Source organism: Ipomoea nil, unplaced genomic scaffold (assembly GCF_001879475.1).
Source record: "Ipomoea nil cultivar Tokyo-kokei standard unplaced genomic scaffold, Asagao_1.1 scaffold1407, whole genome shotgun sequence".
Taxonomy (NCBI): domain Eukaryota; kingdom Viridiplantae; phylum Streptophyta; class Magnoliopsida; order Solanales; family Convolvulaceae; genus Ipomoea; species Ipomoea nil.
Window position 1 is genome coordinate 4,602,585 of NW_017617835.1, and position 25,113 is coordinate 4,627,697.

General features: G+C 34.2%; 3 protein-coding genes and 1 long non-coding RNA gene across 6 annotated transcripts; 1 reads left to right on the plus strand and 3 right to left on the minus strand.

The window, feature by feature from the left end:
• Positions 1–593: 593 nt before the first annotated feature.
• Positions 594–24,570, minus strand: LOC109186752. The gene is made up of 3 exons (XR_002055171.1): positions 24,560–24,570; positions 5,021–5,026; positions 594–695 (listed from the first exon to the last, which is right to left on the minus strand). It is a non-coding gene; the product is annotated as an uncharacterized LOC109186752 (long non-coding RNA).
• Positions 5,204–7,359, minus strand: LOC109186750 (AT-hook motif nuclear-localized protein 15-like). The gene is made up of 3 exons (XM_019336868.1): positions 7,019–7,359; positions 6,879–6,910; positions 5,204–6,446 (listed from the first exon to the last, which is right to left on the minus strand). The coding sequence occupies exon 3, from the start codon at positions 6,339–6,341 to the stop codon at positions 5,421–5,423; it is 921 nt and encodes a 306-aa protein (XP_019192413.1). The 5' UTR covers positions 6,342–6,446; positions 6,879–6,910; positions 7,019–7,359; the 3' UTR covers positions 5,204–5,420.
• Positions 11,208–16,344, plus strand: LOC109186751 (thylakoid lumenal 15 kDa protein 1, chloroplastic). Of its 3 annotated transcripts, none has more exons than XM_019336872.1 (8): positions 11,208–11,520; positions 12,275–12,370; positions 12,445–12,517; positions 12,801–12,862; positions 13,037–13,118; positions 13,207–13,267; positions 13,345–13,421; positions 16,185–16,344. In XM_019336872.1, exons 1-7 carry the CDS (start codon positions 11,245–11,247, stop codon positions 13,394–13,396), a joined length of 702 nt encoding a protein of 233 aa, XP_019192417.1. In that variant the 5' UTR covers positions 11,208–11,244; the 3' UTR covers positions 13,397–13,421; positions 16,185–16,344. The 3 variants fall into 3 exon arrangements, with proteins under 3 accessions (XP_019192417.1, XP_019192416.1, XP_019192414.1); XM_019336871.1 differs by lacking the exon at positions 16,185–16,344 and adding an exon at positions 13,584–13,771; XM_019336869.1 differs by lacking the exon at positions 16,185–16,344 and having other exon boundaries at positions 13,345–13,767.
• On the minus strand, positions 14,273–19,148 carry LOC109186749. The gene is made up of 3 exons (XM_019336867.1): positions 18,063–19,148; positions 14,792–15,322; positions 14,273–14,580 (listed from the first exon to the last, which is right to left on the minus strand). Exons 1-3 carry the CDS (start codon positions 18,918–18,920, stop codon positions 14,473–14,475), a joined length of 1,497 nt encoding a protein of 498 aa, XP_019192412.1. The 5' UTR covers positions 18,921–19,148; the 3' UTR covers positions 14,273–14,472.
• Positions 24,571–25,113: the final 543 nt, after the last annotated feature.

Here is a 25,113-nt window from a genome sequence, read left to right on the forward strand (position 1 = left end):
TATATATATAACTAGTATTTTTATGCATGGTCCGCAAAAATTGGAAGTACTGTATCTTTTATATTAGAGAAAAGTGACAAATAGACACATCTACTATTGTCTAATAAATCATATTTACTTGCTAAATTTGTTCAATTAATTTTTTTTGCAGGTCGCTAACAAGTTACCAATTTAATTATTAAAAAAATAATTTAAAAAGGGAAAATGGCACTTTTTCCCCCTATGTTATATACTTATAGCACTTTTTCTCCTTCAATTATTTATGTAAGCACATTAGCGGCTTCAATTATTTTAAAAGTGGTGGTTTTCCCCCCTAATATATTAAATTGACATTTCTACCCTTAAAGTAAAACATTTTATTTATTTTACTTCTCCAACAAATTATTGCGTATATGTAGCGATTACCACGGTTCGGTTCGAACTGAACCAGACACTATAGCAATCGAATTAAAAATTTTCAGTTATGATTCAGATCTAGAACCCAATATTTGGATTTCAATTTATTAAATTTAAGAATAAAAAAGAACTGGATCCCTCACGTCAATCCCACGAGCCTCTTATCCATTCTCATTGAATCACAGCGGGGGGGAAAATCCAACTAGAAAAACTCACATTGGACTTAGGGATAATCAGGCTCGAACTGATGACTTCCACCACGTCAAGGTGACACTCTACCGCTGAGTTATATCCCTTCCCTGCCCCGCGGTGGTTCCGGATCCCGTTCGCGATTTTGAACCGTCTTTATTTTAAAATTTTATTTTTTATTTTAAAATAGTTTAAATTCAACAATAAATGTATTTTATTTTTTCAGTTCGGAACATGAACCGGCCATTCCAGTTCGCGATTTTAATAAACTCTAAATATCGCGTTTTGATTATAAATTGTAATTGAAATATTTTGGTTTGGTTACTATAGTATCTGGTTTGAACCAAATTATAGTAATAATTTATTGGAGAATAAAAATAAATGAAATATTTATTTTAAGGATAAATATGTCCATTTAACATTTCAGGGAAAAAAAAAGCCACTTAAATAATTGAGGGGAAAAAAGTGCTATAAGTATATAACATAGGGGGAAAAATGCCATTTTCCCATTTAAAAATTATTTTTTTTAAAAAAGGAAGAAAAACAGAATTTCAGCTGCCACCGGCCTAATAGATTTTTAAAAGAAATCTTAACGTGTTGAGTTGTTGAATATCTTGGAGATTTTCCCATTTTGTAAAATATATGATATGGATTTTATTATTCAAAATGAACTATTTTCCGAATTATGGGAAAAAACATTGATTTTATACTTAACTTTAAAAGAGGTGAGAAAATAAAATTTAACACAGAAATTTGCTTACCAATTATTAAACTATTGGGTTAATCACTTTTTAATATATTTCATAAATTGTGAAGATTTTATACATGATTAAAATAGAGTTTATTCCATCTAAATAGGTTGCACCCATATCTCCTAAGTTCAATCGTTATGCTATGGATCCGTGTCCAGCATGCTGTACACAGATAACAATGCCGTTAGGCACTGTTATCTCCTTTTTTTTTTTTTTTTAATTTCAGACCGTTTCGTTATAGGAGTATATATATGTTCATAATTTTATTACTATATGTTAATAACTGTACATTCATAACTCCATAACTGTACGTTCATAACTCTATAACTGTACATTCATAACTCTATAATTGTACATACATAATTTTCGAAGCTCTATGTTCACAATTTTAGAGCTCTGTGTTCATAATTTTATCACTATATGTTCATAATTGTAAGTTCATAATGTCAGAGCTCTTTGTTCATAATTCGATCAATAATTGTACATTCATAATTCAATAACTGTAGATTCATAATCTCATAACTGTAGATTCATAACTCCATAACTGTAGATTCATAACTCTATAACTGTACATTCATAACTCCATAATTGTACATTCATAATCTTCAAAGCTCTATATTCACAATTTTAAAGGTCCATGGTCATAATTTTATCACTATATGTTCATAATTGTAAGTTTATAATGTTAGAGCTCTGTGTTCATAATTTCATAATTGCATAATTGTACATTCATAACGGCATAACTGTACATTCATAATCCAAAAAAAAATAAAAAAAAATAACGTCGTTAATGGCAAAACACGCGCGGTTTTTTTTTTTTTAACTAAATGACACATTTTTTTTGAAAAACGACATCGTTTTGGGTCCGGGGCATAATTTTCCTCCTAAGTTGGTAAGGCGGAAAAGGAATAGTGGGCCCTGGGCAGTGTCAATATTGCAGGGCAAATTATGATGTGCATCCGTATGCACCATGCATGGTGCATACGGATGTAAAAATGACGTCGTTTTATTAAAAAACGCGCGTCTACCCTTAAAAAAAATAAAAAAATTTAGGTTCGATTCCCAGCAACAACATATGAACTAAAATTCCAGAATCGATGAACTATAATTCCAGAATCGATGAATTATAATTCCAGAATTTATGAACTAAAATTCCAAAATCTAATTTATGAACTAAAAATTTCAGAATGAATGAACTAAAATTCCAAAATCTATGAACTAAAATTTCAGAATCGATGAACTACAATTTCATAATCGATGAACTATAATTCCAGAATCAATGAACTAAAATTCCATAATCTATGAACTAAAATTCCAAAATGAATGAACAACATAATGTTGTTGCTGGGAATCGAACCTGATTTTTTTTTTTAAGGAGAAACACGCATTTTTAATAAAACAACGTCGTTTTTGGATCCGTATGCACCATGCATGGTGCATACGGATGCACAGAATAACTACTCATATTGCAGTGCTAAAAGTTTAAAATATCCAAACCACAAAGACATTATGGTCAAACGGTATATTTGTGACTTTCTCAAATAGGAGGTCAGAATTTGAACTACAGTGGGAGGACGGGAAACTTTGTGCTTCAATAGGTTAAAAAAATACATATGAATAGATACTACATTGTAATAAAGTCAGTAGTACTTAACAAAAAAAAAAAAAAAATCAAAACGACACGTGAAAAAGATACCCTTGCATCGAATAAAATATAAATTGGGACAATCAATGTCAAATCGATCAAATTATTAACTTAGTAACTATTAGATTATAAGTTTAACTCTTATCATAAGTGAATTATTGACTTTCTGGTACGTAGTAGATGGTTAATTTATTCTACCAAATTTCAAGATAAAACAAAATTATTGAAAAACTGGAGTATATATGATCCCTGAAATCAAAATACATATATATTCTAAAAGTCGGTTGGGACCAAATTCATTATTCTATTGAATCCTATTCTCTTCAGTGAAAAGGTTAAGGTTCCGAGATAAAAAAGATACATTAAAAAAAAAAAAATTGCTATTCTTTGATCAGTGCAAGAATAACATATGAAGAGGGGCCATAACCATTGTCTCACCAAAAAGACTGCAAATGAAATACACCTAAATTGGATAGTGTAATAATAATAGAAGGAATAATGTTTTTTAAAAAAAAATTATTTTAAGCTTATTTTTGATGTGATAATTTTTATTTTTATTTTTTATTGATGTATGATCTCATGATTAATAATTAAAATACAACAAGTCCAATAAGATAGCGTTGTCTCAAAAGGTAAATATAACGAGGGGTGTGTAAAATTACTCCAACAGAAGACGCAACCCGATTCAACACCGCACCATACATGTTCAAGCATATGCATGTTTTATATATACATCCAACTCTCAAAATGAAAAAATTCATACACGTTGGTGAACCATTTACGATCAACAATAATCAATTATTACAATGATTATTACCAATTACATATATTTCATTTATAAAGAGAAACTAAATAAACTCATATACAAATATTACTATCGATGAAACTCAAACTCTTACATATTGCGGTAGAATTGAATTCTACCTAACTTACTAGGTTAAGGATCATTGGTTATGTGTATTAGTCTTAAATAAAAGAACGAACTTGGATCAATTGTGAAAGTTAAAATGATTTCACTTGATACATTTAATGTAAACCAATCATAAAGGACAAATCTAATACAATTGTTTTTTTCTTTTTTTTTGATAACTTATGTATCTCAGCTTGGCTAGATTAATTCCTGGACCCCATAGCCTCAAGATCTATGAGAATGTAAATCATGTATGTCTAACTTCAAGATCTAACACCAAATTATACAAGGAATCCAACTCTGAGAGCCCTACCCTCGAATTGTGTGTAACAAGGTTCACAAATTAAACTCCTATAATCACATGATATATATATATATAATATATATATATATATATATATATATATATTTATTTATTTATTTATTTATTTATTGCTTGTTTTTTCTTTATATATATCATCATATATTTATTCTCTCAGATATTACCTACTAAACTAGTAACTTCTCTCAAATATTTTTTACTGAACTAGTGACTTAAGCTCGAAAAAAATTTGTTTGGCCCAACTTAAAGTAGAAAAACAAAGAATATACTGCTGTAAGAGATTGAATCTAAAGCTACACTTCATCTCATACCATTTGACAAACAGTACAATATTTAATATACCTGTACTTGCTGAAATAGAAATTCAGCCATTCAAATATTCCAATTAGTCGAAGCAAGACATTTGATAGTGAAAGATGGCATGAATATATATATATATATATATATATATATATATATATATATATATATATATATATATATATATAAAAGCATCCACACAATGGTTAGCAGTAAGTCCTTTCAACTTATTATATCATTATATTATCTCCATGAAAATCACATGCAAGCTAGCTACCTACAAGGGGATGAAGTAACATTATATTAATAGCAATACAATAAAAAATGGCATCATACTATACCTTACTTGTAGATTGATCAAGCTCTTGATTGTGCCTTTTATCACTACTGGTCAATTTCTATATACTTTTAGTATTGTAAGAATGATCAAAACACCATTACCTTTAATTAACCTTAGATTTTTGTCCATTTTGAACAATATGATGCAATATTGCTTGCCCACAAACCCCAACCTAACAAAATAAAAGAAGGATAAATTACAGTAACTCAACGATTTATATTAAATGTAACCCCCACACTGAAACTGTCAAGGCTCGACTATGTAATCTATCATTACCAACAATATGTAATCTATCATTACCAACAATTGATATATCACCGAGGAACATTATGAATTGGTAGCTTAGATAGATGGAGAAGGAAAGGAGATTTATTGCTCTAATTCAAGTTTCAAAGTTACAGCCCAGAAAGGGAAAACCTAACAAGAGAGTGATTTACATAGAGGAAGAAGAAAGATTAAAAGGCAAATAAGAAAAGGTTGCAGATCATGAGAGATTGTGAAGTTTCATATGATCTTTCTCCTATATATCTCCTTCTGGTTTTTTTTGATTTATTTCTCGTTCTTGCTCAATAATTTGATGGCGGCGGGCGCGGCGGAGGAGACCAGAAGGCTTCATGGGGCATATGGCCATTGGAGAACAAGTTGAGAGGTAAGTTGTATAAAGGGAGGGAGGAAGAAGATGGTGGATCTGCGGCGGCGGCGGCTTCCACTTCCGACGGTGGCTGCAGTTGCATAGCTTCATTCGCCGCCGCCGCCTGCGGCGGCGGCGGCTCTTCCTCCTGCAGTGGCAATCTTTCGTAGGTTGCGTTTGTAAAGGTGGCGGCGATGACCATCACCGGGCCTGAAGCCACCAGAGAACCCACCACATTCCCGCCCACGACTTGGCCCTGTCCGCCGGCGAGGTACACCGTTAATCCCGAGGCTCCGGGCGGGGAAGGCGCCGGGAGGAACGCGCCGGATAAGGAGAGTATCTCGAATCTTCCTTCCAGCGTAATGACCCCGCCGGGCACGGCGGGCTGGCGGAGGTTCACGTTGGTGACGATGCCGCTGCCGTTGAGGACGGAGACGCCGCGGTGGCGCTGCTGCGCGAAGGCGGCGATGGTCTCCACGATGTCGCTCCCGCTGCTGATCTCCATCACGTGGCTTCTTAGCGCGTTGGGGCTCTCCTTCGTCACCACAATCGGCGGCTTCGGCTTGTTCTTCGACCCCGGCGGCCTCCCCCGCGGCCGCCGACCGGACGACCCACCTCCGTTCTGCTCCTCCCCTTCTTGCTCATTATTATTCACCTCCTCTTCTTGGCCGCCATGGTTCCCACCCTCACTAGGGTTCTGACTCTGACTCCCACTACTGTTCGTCGTGGTCGTGGTGGCGCCGCCATCGCCGCCGCCGCCGCCGCCGATAAATTCCGGCTCCCTCCTCAACCCAAGATGGCTTTTCATCTCCATTTGATTCATAGCTAGAGTCCCAGTCCACCACCTATTCGCCATAGCCTTCACCACAAATCTAATCTCTACACCTCAGAATCTGATAACGCTACTGTACTGTACCCTTCTCTCTCCAAGATAATATAATATATTCAATCGCCAGCCACTCTAATATGAAGAAACACATAAATAAATTAGTAATATATTCAATCACCGCTATAATACGAATTCAAGAAACAAATAAATTAGCTCTCAGATATCTAGAAACAGACAAATTAGTCTCTTGAACGCACCAACCACGTCTCATCCATTACACAAACCCCTAAGCTTTCATTTTTTTTTTCTTCGCAGCTGGTAATTTGGTATTTCAAGAAACATCCAAAATCAACAAGTAGACAAGAAAAATCTCTCTTTCTTGGAACCCTTCCCCAATTCGCACTCAATCCCCGCCGCTGTTGACCGGATCTTATCAGGAGTTTGGAAAAGATCTTATCTTTATTTGCCACCAGGCGCCAGCTTTGTTTCGAGCGACACGAAACAAAAACCCAGACTGGCAAAATCTCAAATTGAAGAAGAAGAAGAAGAAGAAGAAGAGCTCACCTTCGTCTTCATGGAGTCATCTTCTTCGTTAGCTAAAACACAGACACAAGAAAACCACAGATCAAACACGCAGACAGTGTCTAATTAAGTCAGCAAGAATATATGTATGGAAGAGAAGAAGAAGAAGAGAGTTTCAGAACCTTGGCAGATTCGGTTGGTACGGGCTAGGGTTTAATGAGGATTGTACTGTACTTGAAGATTGCTTGATTCTTGAATTCTGTTTCTGAAGTTGAAGTACGATATGACGGTGAGATTCAGCCTGGCGTACGCTAAGCTAGGTAGAAAGGTGACAGCGAATGTTAGCGTGGGACGGTTTTGCAGAGAGTGTGGGTTTAGTTGTGTGCGCCACCGGCTCCCGGTGCCGGTGGATAACCTAGATTTCCACTGCCTTAATTGGGGTTTTATCTTCTGCACTCGGTTTTTGTGCGTCTTTTCCACTGAAAGTCCAGACAACTGGTCGTGGTGCCACCTGAACATTTATTAATTCATAAGTCAATCAAATTGGGAATGATTCTCTTACCACAACAACAAGATTGAATTCTCAACTCCAAGGGCTCCAAGAATATTAATATACAATGTTTTTGCTGTCGCAGAGATTCGGATATTAATTTTTTTTTTTAAATACTGCTTACTGAACCATTGAACTAAGTTCGTGGAGGTAAATTGAAAATAATTCCCAGGAAGGGCCAAGCGATTGAAATATGACTCTAGAATGAGAGTTATTAAGAGATGTACACTTTTAATAATGGTTACAAGTCTACCTTTTCATAAGTCTATATTGGTTAGTGGAACGCAAAAATGTTTTAAAACAACTATAGTGACCTACGTCTTAAAAGTTCGTTGTAGGTGTAGTTGGACTACTTTAGCTATTAATGTCGTCTTTGATAAGGAATATATACTAGTACGATTAGGTGTATTTGTACGAATACTAGTTCTATTTGGCCACATCCAACCGCTATTAGCTTTACTTCCTGACAAGAGTTTTCGTTCTTGATGCGCACCTAATTAATTTCCTCGTGTATTCGTGCCACACCATTATTATATGTTATAGGTTTGTGACTAATACCAAATTGAATATATGTTATGTCTAAACTAAAAATCTCAATTGATAGTTAGATGGTACTATACATTTATTATTAATATAATATGCTTAACATGTACAACAACATAACAAAGCTAAATGATTAACTTGTATATATGTGGTATGTCTAAGCTAAGAGTCCTGATTTAGATTTTCCCTATGCAGAAATTAAATTTTATGATTGTAACACGAGCTGAATTTAAATTAAGAATTTTACTTTTGATCTTACACTTATTATATTTCTCTCACATTTTATTTGTAGCAATCAATTATTTAACATTTAGTGCATGCATGAATATCAGTTTTTGTTCACATTTGATCACTCTAATCAAATTTTTTATGAATCCTATTTGATTTTCATCAATACTAACCTCCAAACCACTATATTAAACTATATAGTCAATGTTGGACGGAGGTCGATGGTGATATAAGAAAATAAAATTGCGTTTTCGCTAATAATACAGTTATAACTTTTGACAGAGTGGTAAGCACTTAATCCTAACAGTCAACATATTACTCAAATTCAAGTAGTCAAAATATTATTTTAAATAACTCACATGAACTAAGATTGGCTAAAAAATGGATTGAAATGATCAAATATAGTAAGAATTTAATAGTCATGTGAAAAAAATTAAAAATCACAAACTTAAATTGGGAGATAGATAATAATGGTGAGATTAAAAATAATAATAATAATAATAATAATAATAATAATTCTTCGAGTTAGTGGTATAGTAATGAAAATGTCTTGTTTTGTGAAAGAGAGAGAAGGGGAGAATGGGGAATGCATGGCAATTGGCCTATCGAGGAGAAAAAGTTGGAGTGGGTTAGTGGGTTAATGTAGACAACTTAGTAGTAGAAAAACGTTATTGTTTGCAAGTAGCGACAAGCTAATTAATTAAGGTTATTGTCAAGTATAAAACATAGTATAGTTACATGCATATATACATCATACATCTCCCAATTCAATTCACCAATTCAATTCTACCTAATATAAGCTAACTAGCTAGCTTAGCTGTATATATGCGACCTTGATTTATTGACTTTTGTTTTGGATGAAGATAAAGCTTGCAATTATTACTCAAAGATAGATAGATGTGATAAATTATATACAAAAATTTTATGTGATGGGTTCATGGTTGCAGTAGGCGCTAGGTGCTAGTCAGACAATAGAGTAACGCCTAGAGCTTAGGTGACTAACTATATTTATATATAAAAAATATAAAAATTTAAAAAAATTAGTAAAGTAGGTCGACTCCACCGAGTTGGGCCCCTAGGTGCGTCACCAAGCGTCTAGGCCAAATTTTGCAACAATGGATGGACTTGACCGAAAGATTGTCAGTAAGAATTACACTTGTGACTTTCTGGTGGTACGAGAATCATATTTCATCACTTGCTCACTCTTTTCGGAGCACCTTGGTATGATATGCATAATTTGATGAAAATTTAGTTAATTGACTGAACCAATAAATCTCGATTAACCATTTTTACTTGGTGAGGCAAAGTTTTCACATCATTTGACTAACGTAACTAAGCACCTATACTAGCTAGATGCTACCTTCTATTCATTTTGATTCTTATCGTTTCTACTTTCTTCAATTCCATGTAATAATCCCATCCCCCTACTCTAATCACTTCACCCTTATCCAAAACTTTGAAAATATTCGACGACGTCCGACACCCATCTTTCGCCGCGCCGGCCGGCCAACCACCTCGTCCACTGTTCCATGTGTCTGTGTCTTCATGCTTGTGAATCTATTGGTTTTTAATTGCAAGAAATACAATACAACGCGAGCATATATTATGCTGAATCTTCAATTTAACAATATGCATTCAGATGTGTATCGATTATTATGGATGAATGTACCAATTAATAAATAAGATTTAGGTCAAATTTATACGCATATACTATTTATAAATTAATCGACTTTATTATTATGATTGGTTGATCAAAATAAAGTACAGTTTGGTTGGTAAGAACTAATTTGCCGTTGAGTAACTAACCAATGTCTTGGGTTCATTATATTCTTAGTCCAAGTTGTTGGCCTAATGTATAATTTGTATATAATATAATTCAACGAATACCTAAACCCAACAAACACCTAAACTCTGATAAGTGTACATACAGACAAACAAATGTTGTCACAAGTCGATCTAGTGTTTTCTAACCCACTATTCATGGCATACACGTGTCATTATCGTTATCAACGATGATTTTAACAAGTTCTAAATTACACTATATTAATCAATTAATTTTTATTACGAGCCGTTTTTAAATGTTTTCAAGCACATTATATTATTCGTCTATTCATGTTATACATGTTTCTTTCAAAAGTAATTTTAATTAATATTTTTTTCTAATGCATTACTCATGCTATGCATGTATCGTTACGATAATACACGATGATTTTTGACAAGAAAAACTTTGAGAATTTGATGGTTGAATATTGATCTATATTGAAACATACAATAAAGATTAATGGAGAAGCATTTATTGAGGAGGCCACTGATATGATGTGCATATATATTTTGTGAATTATTTGCTATGTGACATTATTCCTAATTAAAATTGTGTATTATATAAAATTCTTTATGATAAGGGTTGTTGTACGTCTCTTTTTATTAAACATTTCGATCTTACTATTGGTATAAGATTTATAATTTTAGAAAAAAATTTGTATTTCAAGTATAAGTCATTAGTCATATCATCCAACTCAACAAGTGAACAAGTTATGTCATAACAAATCTCAAGTCATTTGTTTCAGTAAATAATAAGTCTCACTTAAGACTTACTTATAATGATAGAGTGGGAGTCATTGTGGGTGCGCAGAAGTTCAACGGAATTAGAAAATTGACTTATAAAAAGAAAGTTTTCATAATAAGGAACTACTATACAATGAAAAATAAAGAGTTTTTTCACTTTTGTCCCACGCCTATTAGATAGTTTTCTCATTTAGTCTTAGACTATATATATATATATATTTTTTTTTTTTACATTTAATCCCACAACTCTTAAATCATTGTATCCCTTTAACCTAATTTTCCGCCACTATTGACCAAATTTTAAGCAAGTGACTTATAAAAACATATATTGTTTTGTGCAAGGCGGGTGAAATTACCATCTAATCATAATTAGTGGGGGAAAATCACAGTATTTCGTTAATATAGGGTGCTAATGTGGTATACTTTCTGGAAGAGTCCTTTTCTGCAAATAGGAAGGTAATAACAGACCAATAGAAATATAATATAGAATATGATTGTACGGATTATCCATATCTTTCAGCAATGGCGGTTCTGAGCTGCTTGTGCTCCGCAAAACTTGGCAGTCCTCTTCACAAAACAGCTTCCACTACTCCCAAACCCGCCGTCCCGCCGTCTCTCCTCCGCTACCCTTTTCGCATCTCCGCCAATTCTCTGTCTCCGGCGACTTTGAGCCCACAATCTCAGGCTCCGAGAAAAGACCCGCTCTTGTCTCTGGGTGAATCCCTCTCCACCGCCGGCTTCATCGCTCTCCTCTCCGCTTCACTCTTCTTTGCCTCTGATCCTGCATTGGCCTTTAAGGTAATGACTTAATTCCAAATTTAGTAATCTATTATCACTCATTATCAATTTTAGTATAGTATTGAATTTAAAAGTTACCAACTTTAGTTCGATGAATAGTGAATCATTTCTAATTGTAATTTATGTTAGTATTTGAAAATTCATGTCTATTAGTTGTGATGTAAAGAGTGATCTATTAGTTAATAAATAAGTGTTTTAATAGTCATGATTTACAATTTTATCCTTAATAAATAAAGAAGAATGACCAGGGATCGAGTTTCACGCAGTAGTGTGGGATCTACCTCTCGAAGTGAGGGGCTCCTTGTGCGCAGTAAGCAAAGGTCGAGCCTCTGTGGTTCATGTTCAGTTGATTTACCATGATTTACATCCTCCCAAATGCTCTGTCCGGTCGGGATGTGGGGGCCCTAGGGTTGGGGTTCAACCTCTGGAAGAATAATTGTTCACACACAGAATAGTGAATTACAATTGGAAAGGATTCAATACTAAGTACTAAATTTGCTAATTTTTAAAGTCATGACTAAAATTGGTAATGAGTGATAGTTAAAGACTAAATCCGTAATTAACTCTTACTAAATTTAGCCATTTCAAGATTGCATTTTTTTGAACCTTTAATTCATTACTGTTGCAAAGTCACTTTCTTTTGCTTAATACAAGTTGGGCTTATTTTTCTCTTGAAATCAGCTGTCTTAAATTGGTGCATTTTATTGCTATGTTAATGTTAATGAGGTTGTGTGAAACATGTGGATAAACAAAGGGTGGAGGTCCATATGGTGCTGAGGTGACCAGAGGGCAGGACCTTACTGGGAAGGATTTTAGTGGAAAAAGTTTGATCAAGCAAGATTTCAAGACGGTAATGATATGAATTACTCCATGTTTCCAGCTTGACTGTTGTATTTTACTGTTATTAATGTGAATTTTTTGCAGTCTATATTAAGACAAGCCAATTTTAAAGGTGCAAAGTTAATAGGAGCTAGCTTCTTTGATGCTGATTTGACAGGTAAATCGTTAATTTCTTACCCTTTTTTGTCGTTTGCTTGTCCCTTCCATTGGTGCTTATTCGGTTTATCTTGGTGGAGATGAAGTTGTATCTTCAGAAGTTCACGCTCTTCTCTTGAAACTTCAATTTCCACCCAAGAACGGAAGAACTAATTGTTGAGCATATAACCATTAATGTGCAATCCAACTATCAGCTTAGACTTTTAGTTGAGCTGGAGCACATGCTTCAATTTGGTATCAGAGCCAGACCAAAGGTCATGGGTTGATTTTTTTTTACTTTGCAGGCGCTGATCTCTCTGAGGCTGATCTTAGAGGCGCTGACTTCTCCTTAGCAAATGTAGTAAAGGTGATGGAACCATTGGCGTTTAACTTTGATTTTTGTATAGATAATTTTGTGTTTGAAACTCTGATATTGTGCACATAGAATACGTATATGAGCTTTCATAGGCTATATTAGAAGAGATAACATTACCAAAACTTTGGACAACAAATTTGGTTTTGAAGACTACTCTTTCCCCAGGTAAATTTAAGCAACGCTAACTTGGAAGGAGCGACTGCAACTGGCAACACATCTTTTAAAGGGTCAATTATAACAGGCGCAGGTACGAAAGAAACAATGGTAAAGCATTATTTTCTTAAATTTGATATTTCGTCCAAGGCGAAATGTACACACATATTGCATTTGTTCAGATTTCACAGATGTTCCTCTAAGAGATGATCAAAGGGAATACCTCTGCAAAATCGCTGATGGGTAATTTTTTTTTTCTTTTTTTCATAATATGATTGCCAGTTATCTGCATCTATCTAAAGTTTAATATTTGTGATCAGGGTAAATCCCGTGACTGGCAATGCAACACGAGATACATTACTCTGCAATTAGAATTTTGTATCTGCGACAGATGAAGGTATTTGAGCTTAATTTTTTGCGGGTACTTACAATATAAATGAATAAGAATGTGTATGTATATAATCTTGTGACTCATCTCTGTATGTTGTATTTTACGAGTTTTCTGTCTAGAATCGTTGTGTTATCATCAGATCATGCAAGGTTCCATTTATTTGATCAGATTTTCCCTGTGCTACCCTCTCGATTCCACTGGTTCAGAAATTCTACACAGCATTAGACTCTGTCCATTATTGTAAATGCACAAGGTTTTGTCTTTTGTAGGCATCATACAGTGGTGAATATTCACTCAACTGCTATATAGTGCTAAACCTTTGATATGAAGTTTCTTGCTTGAGCATTATTTTTCCAGAAAAGTTTAGTTATATCCTTAAAATTATTGCTATTATGGAAGCAGCTTTCACTCTTTATTTGTTTACTTTTTCTCCCATTATGGCCTCTTTTTTTTTAATAAAGATATTTTGTATTGCATTATTCACTTCAAAATCCAGCTTCCATGAAAAGAAAACCAAGAAAAGAACACTTGACAGGGACCTAAAAGGGAGTGAGAAAATGACCACCAAAACAAAACCGTCATTAACAACGAAATCTGTATATTCTCAGGAATGTTATTCCATTTCAAACCTATTTCGTGAACGTGTAAATTCTCTTTCGTGTTTATTTGGGTGGGAATTAAAGGTGAGAATATTGGGTTTGGGGGGGAGTGAGACAATGACCACCAAAACAAAACCGTCATTAACAACGAAACAAGTCAATTCATCGTTTCGAGAATGTTATTCCATTTCAGACTTATTCTGTGAACCTGCAAGTTCTATTTCGTGTTTACTTGGGTGAGAATTGAAGCTGAGAATATGAGGGAAGATGGTTCATTTTTCATTTGTGGCCAAAAACAGCATTGAAGATTACAGGTGGTTTACTCTATTTTGATGTGATACATAAATAATGCATCCTGAGGGGGGAAAAAGTATAATCTTCTCTCTGTTTATTTGAGAATTCATCTCCCTCTAAACAAATTCTTATTTACATTAACTGGGAATAGTGTGTTCTAAGTATTAACCTCCAGGAATTATAGCCTCCTGGTGCTTACATTTTCTAATCTTGACATTCATTGTGCTACTCCAGAAACCTTTGCTAACCTCACAGCATTGTCTTCGTGGTATCTGCATCGAAATTTACAAGTCAAACACTGAAAGATAAAAGAATGATGAAAACAAAGCGCGGGGAGGGGGGGGTGGCTATCTGCATCCCGCGGGAATAGGGTGTTGCTGCATACACATAAGTTCGAACTTCTGAAAAGGCTTAAGCGACTCAAACCCCTCCCACATGTTTTGGGAAGTGTACGATAGAGAGGCATGAGGGGAAAATACGGACCTGTTTCCAATCGTCGTGGTCCATTTTCCCTGCAGAGACTACAACTTTCTCTATACCAACTGCACCTGTGTTACATTTTTTTTGCACTTTGCCCACAAACTTCTTATAAGTAGTCACAATCTCACCCTTCTTGGCCCCTTCAACGGAGTCCAAGTAAAACACAACTGGCTGCTGGCATGGATCAGGGCTCACAGGTCTGACATTGAATATAAAAGGCCCATTGCTCCAGCTCCTCCATGTATGGAAGGTCTGCAATGGCATCTCCAGCTCTTTGGGAGTCAAAACCTGAGGGTATATCTGCACAGCATAGCCCCAAGAAACAGAAACTGACCATTTCTGCTTCCAGTAACAGAAACTTTGCTGCATTATTCTCGCGGGATTCATCTTGTATGCTTCAGTTATGGTTCTTAAGGAATCTAGTTGTGTCTGGTTTGGAAACAATGGGTTCACATCATCAAGGTGGTGGAGGGATACAAGAGGTGCCACAGGATGAGCTGCCAGTAGACCAAATGGATCCCCTCTAATGTCAATCTGAGAAGTTGTGACATCACATTAGAAAAAAAAGTAAACACAAATTCCTTGTCACAATAATGAAAATAATGCACTGCCAATCTAATCAAGGGAAAAAGATTGCACCTTTATGTTCTGGCAATCTTGCCAGACAATTCTTTAGATCCTATTTTTCAATTTACTACCAGAATATTATCAAAGTTTTAAGGATAAACATAAAACAGTAAAAGTATGTATAATCAAGTAAAACAATCAACATGGTATTCCACATAAGAAAAAGTCTGTAGTAGTCTGTAACACAATTTTTTTTTTTTTTAAATGAGTAATATGTTTGCTCTTACAAGTTACAAGAGTTGATCATCTAACCTTAGAGTTACATTAAGGTCTGCTATCAAACAAAATTACATGTTTTAAAATAAGGTCACACTTGCATGAAACCATCTCACGGATCCTTATGAGACAGGTCGGGTCGAGTCGGGACAATATGAAAATGTAATACTTATACTGAAAAATGTAATACTAATTAAGAATAAAGTATCTGTTACTTATAAGGAAAATTGTAATACTGTTGAGGACAAATGTAATACTTTTACATTTTTGATATAAAAGTATTACATTTTTCATCAAAAGTATTATATTTTCCTGTAAGTAATGTTAGCAAGTGTTTATAACTTATAAAGAAAAATGTAATACTTTTAAATCAAAATGTAAATGTATTACATTTTTTTTCAACTCGTCTCACGGATAAAGATCTATGAAACGGACTCACATAAATTTTTGCCTCTAAAATAATAATGTTACTAAAAAAACAAGGTGATGATGATGGGTTATCGAGGTGCTGCAATCTGTGTGGCTAACTTTTAATATATTTCTTGGTTAACAGTGTTGATGAAAGTGAAGACCACGCCAGTGAATTTTCAAAAAGATTGGACACTATCAGAGCTGAAAGAAAGAAGATATATATATTGAAAGGGTCTTCCCACCTGGTGAAAGTGGCCAAAAACATCATGGGCATTGAATACAACAACCGAGGGAGATGAGGGATACGTGGCAGGCTGTGTCAATCTTAACTGTCACGCCAAGATGTGTGGCAGAGCACAAAGGTATCAGATTCTATGAACAAACCAAAAAGTGTTGAAAAGAAATCATGTTTCACAATCCTAATTTATGGTCAGCTTTAGTGCAAAGGAACCCCGTTTCACTCTGCCTCAACACACTATTATACCTTAATTTTAGGATTCCAAATCTACTTTCCTCCCCATTCATCTCACCAACCCAAACTTCATTTTCGCAAAATGATTCAATAAATCAAATATATAGTAGATTCAATCTCTTCACAAGCTTAAAGATTGGCTTTTTACACAAGTTTAGCTCAACTAATCCTACAAAAGTTAAGTTAACCAAACTATGTATGTGACACGAAAGATATAAGTCAGCCGGACTGATTAGTAAAAAAACTCAGTTTTTACATAAGGTAAACACCGACCCCCCTTGAGGTAAAAACAAGAAGAAAATCCAGGCTGTGCTAGATAAGAATGTATAGTACTTGTTATGGCAATAACGACATAATAGGCTGGTGATGTCCTAGACGTACGTTGCCACACCAATAACATGATTGCATGTTCTTGTCTCGATAACACACTAATATGGGCCACTACGTATACAATCACACAAAGTAAATACATATAATTTCTAGATATCACCTTTCAAAAAAAAAAAAAATTACTAAAAGAAAAAACACATAACACAGACTTTACATAAAACGTATTTTTGAGTGGCGACTGCGGACTATTAAACGCAAAAGACACACAATAATAAATGAGGGAGACAAAAGTAAAGTTGCTTCTTGGAATGCAAGAGTAAGGGAAACGTTAAACAGTGTTCCAAAAATCCAAATGCATTTCCAAACGTATCCTTAAGGGCAAGGAAAGAAAGAAAGACGAAAGGTCAACGTTGTCAACAATGACGTGTCAAAGAAGCGGTGAAGTACGGCCAACGGCGTCGTATAGGTACCGACACACATGTGGCGGTGTCAAGCTTCCAACCAATACGACTTTCATCAATTCCGCACCAAACTTTTAGTCCTTACAACCCCTTTTAACTTACCATTATTGAAATTATAATTATATGCCATGAATTAAGTTAAATATTTACTATATTTTTATTTAAAAAAAAAACCTTTTTCAAAAAATTGTAATTAATACTTTTTCATAACTTTAAAACAAGATTCAATAAACTGTTCATCAAATTGGCACGTGCACTACACGTGCCCAACTAAACGTTGTGTTGTGTGTGCATAAAGGTAGTAGTCTTGAAGTCTTGCGGGACCCACGCAAAACTTGTCTTAGAGGAGGAACTCAACATTCTCTAAACGCAAAAACCTTCATAAAAACTATTGATGACCGGAGAGTGAAGAGTGTTGCTTGGAACCCACCGCACACGTGAGGGGGCGTTTTGAGCAGCAAGTGCTCGAGTGCTTCAATTCTTATAAGTTTTGGATTTAAATTATTAATTAAAAAAAAAAAAAAAAAAGAAAAAAGAGTAATTGGAGAATTGAAGTAAGACGGAGTCAAATTAGAAGGGGTAAAGGAAACCAAACTAAACAAAGTAAAGTCGAGGATTAGTATGAAGAATACGTGAAACGTGTACGGACGGAAATGATTTTGTCTAATGACGTTATAGACCAAAGATAACACGTAATTAATTACAATTATACGAATTATAAACTGTGTTTAAGAAAAAGATTTGTGACACAAAATACCTGGTGGAATCCGAGTTCTCTGGTTAGAGAAACGCCGAGTTCGCCGACGCAGGCCCACACGCGCTGATCAGAGCCGTAGAAATAGAAATACCGGTTGAGACAACCGTCCATTATTTTCACCAGCTCCGCCGCCAATGGATAGCTGATGGCGAAACCGCCGCCGCCGAACGCCATGTCGTACGCATGCATCGCGTCCTGCTCCACGCTCTCCGAGTTCCCGCCGACGTAGTACATCTCGCGGTGGTCGTACTTCGCCAGCACCGCCGCTAGGTTTTCCGGAAAGAACACTGTGTCGTCGTCCCCCATCACGAACCACCTCGCGTCTGGTAGCCCTTCCCGGAACGAGTCGACCACGATTCGCGATAGCCGCACCGCCGACAGCGAATGGATGAACTTGAATTTCTTCCAGTCCGAGGAAATCCGGTAGGGAGGGGAGGTTTCCGGCCAGAGCTCCGCCGGGTCGGGTTCCGCATCCAGCCAGACAAACCCTCGCGTGATGTTCGGCTTCCACCAGAGCTCCGAGTAATGCTTCCGATTCTTCCACGTATTGATCGAGCCGCCGATGCCGAAAACGATATGAGAAACGTCGGTAACCGCATCGGAATCATTCTGTTCGGGGACCGCGCATCCCGGAGCCGGCGCGATTTTCACGGCGGGAAAATCGCGGCATTCGGCGCAACGGAACCACCTAGCCTCGCTGGTAAACGCGGAGTAAATAACCACCAAAGCGGAGACGGCGAAGAGAACAACAACTCCGAATTTCAGCCGCCACCGGAGACGATCACTCTTGTTATCCAATACAAATGATTTAAACGGGTTTAAGCCTTCCTGACCCGAACACACCCGGGCCTGAGACATTCTTAAGAACCACCGAACCCAGGATTGAGAATTTCGAATCCGAAAAGCTAAAAAGTTTTGTTTTAGGCGACGCTTTTGAAGAATGGGAGAAGATGAAAGGCTAAGGTTGAAGGGCGCGCGGGATAAACACAACAGTACAGGAAAGTCGAAGAGACTTTAGCCTTTAGGCAAAGGAAGACGATGACTGATATATATAGATATATAAGGCAGATTCCAATATATAATTATATCTTTCTCCATTTTATCGCTTCTTATTTACTATTTTTAAACAACCTATTCGGTTTCCTTAGTTTAAATTTTTAAATACATTTTCTAAAAATTAATCCTTATTTAGTAATACACATTTTTTTTTTTTTAATAACCAAGTGCCGAAGTGATCCCAAATTTCCGATACACCTCAGCAAGATTAAATGTTAACTTGAATTGTCCCGACGAGCCTTGTTTAGTAATAATATATTACGGAGTACATTAATTAGATTATAAATAATTTACCGGTTAATTCTTATTAATTGATACATACAATAAATAAAGCAAGACAAAAATACTCATTTTATATGTGTTGTATATTATTTATTCAAATAAAAAAACATTTTTATAGTCATTTTAAAATAAATTTTAATATTGAACATGATTTTTAATGTAATTATCCTAATTATCAGTGTGAGAGATACAATTTGTAAATTAAGAAAATATATAATAGTATATTTTCTTAGTGTTGAATTGTATTTTTGATGTCTATAAAAGTAACGAGTATATGTCAACACGAGTGTGAACGATACTCAATACAACTATGTATATTGAGTTAATACTCAAAATCGTCCTCGACTATAGTTGTTTTTCTCAATTTCGTCCTAAACGACTTTAGTGACCTAATATCGTCCCAGACTTTTGTGTTTCGCTCAATTTAGTCCCAGACTTTTGTGTTTCGCTCAATTTAGTCCCTCGTTTGTTATTCTGTCCATTTGGTGTTAAATAAATAGACAATTCAGTAATTTTAATATTGGCATCTCTTTACTCATAGACATGTGAACTGCGAAATCCTTTTTTTTTTACGAATTACTCTCAGAATTACTCCTAAAACTGCGAATATAAAATTTGATTTGCAGGTCCGGGAGTAATTCTGGGTGTAATTCGTACAAGAAAGAGAAATTTCGCACTTCACAAGTTGAAAGTAAAGAGAGATCAATATTGACATTACTGAATTGTCCCTTTATTTAACACCAATTTGACGGAATAACAAATGGAGGACTAAATTGAGCGAAACACAAAAGTCTGGGACGATATTAGGTCACCAAAGTCGTTTAGGACGAAATTGAGAAAAACCACTATAGTCGAGGACGATTTTGGGTATTAACTCTATGTATATTTACATGATTTGTATTTGACACTGTAGTGATAAGGTTTGTTTGATGAAATTTTTATATTATGTGAACTTTTACAATTATTTAATTTAGAAAAACTCTACCCACGGAACGGACTTGTCAATCAATCAACAACATATTTATCATCTCATATTCTCATGATATAATGATATATACGAGTTGGCATGGAACTGTTCTTTGTTAGTAAAATCTGATAGAATTATACAAAACTTCCCAATTTAATAAAAATTAACACTTCTAAACAACGTAATTGATGAGGGAAATAAATTGCAATGCAATTATAATCAAATTACATCCAACCAGCCTATAGCTCCATGTATAAGGTGTAAGAGACATCTCAATATTCATGACACACATCAAAAAAATTTACATCCAACCATAAATAGCCACTTAGGATTTCTCTGTTCCTTGTTAAGACTACTATTTATAGCTTTATTTATTTATTAAAAAACTAATAGCAACACATCACATTAATATTTGATGAAATTGTAACTGTTGAAAAAATTACACTATTTGTTCCCAACTTATAAGGTAATTGTAGGATTAGTTCCTACTTGATCATTTCACTTCTTATCCTAAGTTATAATTGAAGTTCAAATTTCATTCTTTTTCTAACCGGATGTGTTCACTTCTTGTCTCTAAACTATAATTAACGTTACAAATTTCATTCTTAACGTTTTGTTAGAAAAAAAATTGACAAAATTTACAATGCCAGTTATAGTTTATGAACAAAAAGTGAGCGCAATCAACAAGTATGGACGCATCTTACAATTATCTTATAACTTAGAGATGAAAAATATAAAGAGTTTTAAATTTAAATTTTCATTGGTTTGAATATTCTTTAAAATTCAGGAACGTATTCATTAGGCGTTGAAAAAAGTAGTCGTGCAAATAATGAGATGTAGTCCGTAATTAAGAGGACGTACCTATATTTTCAAAAAAAAGAGGACGTACCTATATAATTATATTAGAGTTAATACCCAAAATAGTCCATCGACTATGTCGTAATTACCAATTTGGTTCTCGACTATCATTCTTACCCAATTAAGTCCTCAACTATACAATTTTTATCCAATTTAGTCCTTTGTCAATTTGACTATTTGTTGACTGTCAAAAGTGGAAATAAAGTTGTAATTTTACAAGTTTTCTCCTTCCTCCTTATTTAGCAGCGCCAAACCATGTAGCAATAAGCTCCGGTTGGGTTCTAAACCTGTCAGTATCGAAGTAGTGGTTATGCGTCGGCTAGCCCATGAATTTGATTTCCAACGATTTTTTGACGATGGAAATCTGATCGGAGTGTATTGCTGCATGGTTTGGCGCTGCTAAATGGAGAGGAAGGAGAAATCTTGTAAAATTATAATTTTATCCCGACTTTTGACAGTCAACAAACATTCAAATTAATACAGAGGACTAAATTGGGTAAGAATTGTATAGTTGAGGACTAAATTGGGTAAGAATTGTATAGTTGAGGACTTAATTTAGTAAAAGTTACATAGTTGAGGACTTAATTGGGTAAGAATGGTAGTTGAGGACCAAATTGGTAATTATGGCATAGTCGAGGGACCATTTTGGGTATTAACTCATTATATTATATTGACTAGTTGCCGGTCCGATCCAAAGAAAGTATATTTAGGGCAAGAACGCACATCAAGGAAGATTGACATAACAAATGAGGTTACAAGATCACTTAATTAGTCCTAATTCCTAAATTACCACGTTGAAAATGTTGTAATTTTTGTGCAAGTTATATTATTACGCGTGTGTTGGTTACACACAATTTTATCTCTATATATATAGATGTTATGTGCAATATTTATATATTTTTGGTACATTTAATATAAAATTGAGAATCGAACTTGTGACATTCTAACTTAAAATCATAAATTGGTGCCACTTGACTAGTATAAGTATATATGAATTACTTATAGTCATCTGTTCAATTTTTATTTTTTAAAAATTAATATCATTATTTTAAAAAAAAAATTGAATTAGAATTTCCAAATACTATAGATATCAATATTTCAATATTTACATTATTTTACAAAATTTAAGGACTTTTTTTTTTTTTTTGGAAAAAAAAAATAAAAATTTAAGGATCTTGTTCTTGTATATTGGTTAAACTTCTTTATATATGTAGTTTTTGGACGGGCCGGAAACATTTTCTGTAATTAGGCCTTCAAAAAGAATGCTCAACTACTCATTTGGAGTCCCAAATCATGATTGGGCCTAACTGTCCTCTATACGGCCCATGTTTGCTAACTCAAATGGACTGCTCTAAATGGGAAAATTATATTATGGACCAGGGTCCACAGTGCACTGCGGATCCTGATCCAATACACATAATTTGACTTCATAATGCATATAATTTATGTTTATAATACACAAAATTCATGTTCATAATACACATACACATAAACACGATATAATAAACATGAATTATGTGTATTATGTTAAGTGTTTATGTGTTCTCAGCTATATAGTACAGAATTCATGTTCTTAATGCACAAAATTCATGTTTATTATATCGTGCCTATATGTATGTGTATTATGATATGAAATCTGTATATTATGAACATGAATTCTGTATATTGGACTAGGGTCCACAGTGCACTGTAGAACCTGATCCACGATATAACGATTTCTCTAAATAGCGCTAATCTAGTGTTGATGCTTAACACCAAATTGTACATTATTGCGTATAAAGAGTCCAACTCAAACTTAAACTTTCAATTCGTGCGAGGCATCGGATTTCCACTATACCATTGAAAGCAAAGTCTTAAGTGAGAGTGGGAGACTTATCATCCACTAGACCAATATTTTGGGGTGTTTTTTTTTTTTTTTTTTTTTTTTTTTAGACATAGGGGAGAACAACACAAATAAAGGGCGAGAGGAATAAACTCGTACCTCTTGACCAGACTAAAAACACATAGTCTGAGCTAACAAATAAGTCACATGATTAATTGATCTCTAAACATGATCAAGTATATTATACTTAATTGTATTCAATAATATCATCATTGGTGTTGATTGACGTTGAAAAAAAAAAAAAAAAACCCTATATTTATATTGTCTTGATAATTAAAGGATAATGATCAGTCCATAATAGTCAAGGATGTATTAGACATGTTGAAAAACGCTGGCTAGCTACTTGTCCCTTCCTTAGATTGCTTAAGCAATGTTTAATTTAATTTGGAATTTAATTAGGTGGCTCTAGCTAGCTAGTCATTAGAAAAAAACAATATACACACACATATAACAAATTTTATTATGGTTGCATATAAGACAAAACTTGTATCTCACAATTAGATAAACATCTTCTCGATCTGTTGGTGTTGTTATTATTATTATTATTATTCGTTTTTTATTTTTTAAAATAAATAGAGAGAATGGAGGAACACAGTCAGTCAAGTTATTAATCACAAATTCAATCAAAGAGTCATACTTTACCCACTCAATTACTCATTTCAAAACTTGTCTAATTTGAATATAAGCATACATTTATGGATTTGCATTTGTTGTAACCTAAGCTAAGCCTATAAATGTACAATAGTGAGATGAACTGACCATTATTGTACAACAAATTATACCATGTAATATGGACCAAAATCTCAAGATAGAACTTTAATACATAATTATTTTTAGTATATTGTACATTCATTTTTTTAAGTGTTGTAAATATTTATTTTTAGATAGTTCACTAAAAATGATTTATATGCCAATGATCCATCTTGCAATGTGGGTACTGATTTATAATACGTATAATGATTGTTATTGGCCATATTATACTATGGACCATGGTCCATCTTACATTGTAGACCCTGATTCAAAAATAACTTTAAGATTTGATTTGTATCTAAAGTTGACACATTTTGTATATGCAATTTATAATTTCTGTACCTGTAGCTATCATATTATGTGTCAGTAATTATCAAGTTCAATTCTGTATTTATAGTTGACACATTCTATACCTGTATTTATCATATTATGTGTCAACAATTATCAAGTTATTTGTTTACATGTACATAGACTCTTAACTGTAAGTACAAAATGTGTTAAGAGTTCACAATGTAATGTAGTATAAACATTGGTCCATGGTATAACAATTGTTGTTATTGTACATAGGCCAATGAAGGAGTTCCATAATAAGCCAAAAATAACAAAGCTACAAGTCTATAGAGTGTGCCACGTATATGAATGATGCAGTGTCGATCAAAACATTGGTGTTATTAGACTGCACTCAGCCTCCCAAACACGTACAAGAAATAAGACTGTTGTTTTCTATGATGCTTCATCATTAAATTTTAAGTAATTAAAAATTGAGATTATTAGATTTTCTTTATCTCTATTATTCAAATAATTAAATTCTTTGTCATTGCGATATAGTGTGATGGTAGACTCAATAATTGTGTTGTTAGTGTTACCACTTTCAGATTTTGAATTGTTAGTGAATTAAGGATTTTGGTAGTTCCATTAATACCTAAAATGGTCCGTTTGGTTCACACATGAGAATCGGAATAGAAATGAGAATCAAATATTTGGTAATGATATGAGTCTTGGTAAAAGTGTTTTGCATGTTTGGTAGTATGATAGAATTGAAATGATTATCAATATTGATGTTTGGTTATGTATGGCCGGAATAAAGGTTTTAAAAATACAAAAATAAAAAATCAAAACAATTGATTTTAATATAATGACATCTGAAGCACTAATATGACAAAAAAAAATCAAAACAAAAATCTAAAAGTACTATTCCAAACTTAAAAATCATATTACAAATAAGATGGAACGACCAACCTTTTTAATTAGGGAAT

Excerpts from the sequence above, each read along its gene's own strand:
- LOC109186751 (XM_019336872.1), top strand. The coding sequence starts at position 11,245 with ATGGCGGTTCTGAGCTGCTTGTGCTCCGCAAAACTTGGCAGTCCTCTT. Across the intron at positions 11,521-12,274 it reads ATCCTGCATTGGCCTTTAAG|GGTGGAGGTCCATATGGTGC; the intron begins GTAATGACTTAA and ends GGATAAACAAAG. Across the intron at positions 13,268-13,344 it reads CTCTGCAAAATCGCTGATGG|GGTAAATCCCGTGACTGGCA; the intron begins GTAATTTTTTTT and ends ATTTGTGATCAG.
- LOC109186750 (XM_019336868.1), bottom strand. The coding sequence starts at position 6,341 with ATGGCGAATAGGTGGTGGACTGGGACTCTAGCTATGAATCAAATGGAG.
- LOC109186749 (XM_019336867.1), bottom strand. The coding sequence starts at position 18,920 with ATGTCTCAGGCCCGGGTGTGTTCGGGTCAGGAAGGCTTAAACCCGTTT. Across the intron at positions 15,323-18,062 it reads GAGAACTCGGATTCCACCAG|ATTGACATTAGAGGGGATCC; the intron begins GTATTTTGTGTC and ends ACAACTTCTCAG. Across the intron at positions 14,581-14,791 it reads ACCACGACGATTGGAAACAG|ATACCACGAAGACAATGCTG; the intron begins GTCCGTATTTTC and ends ATTTCGATGCAG.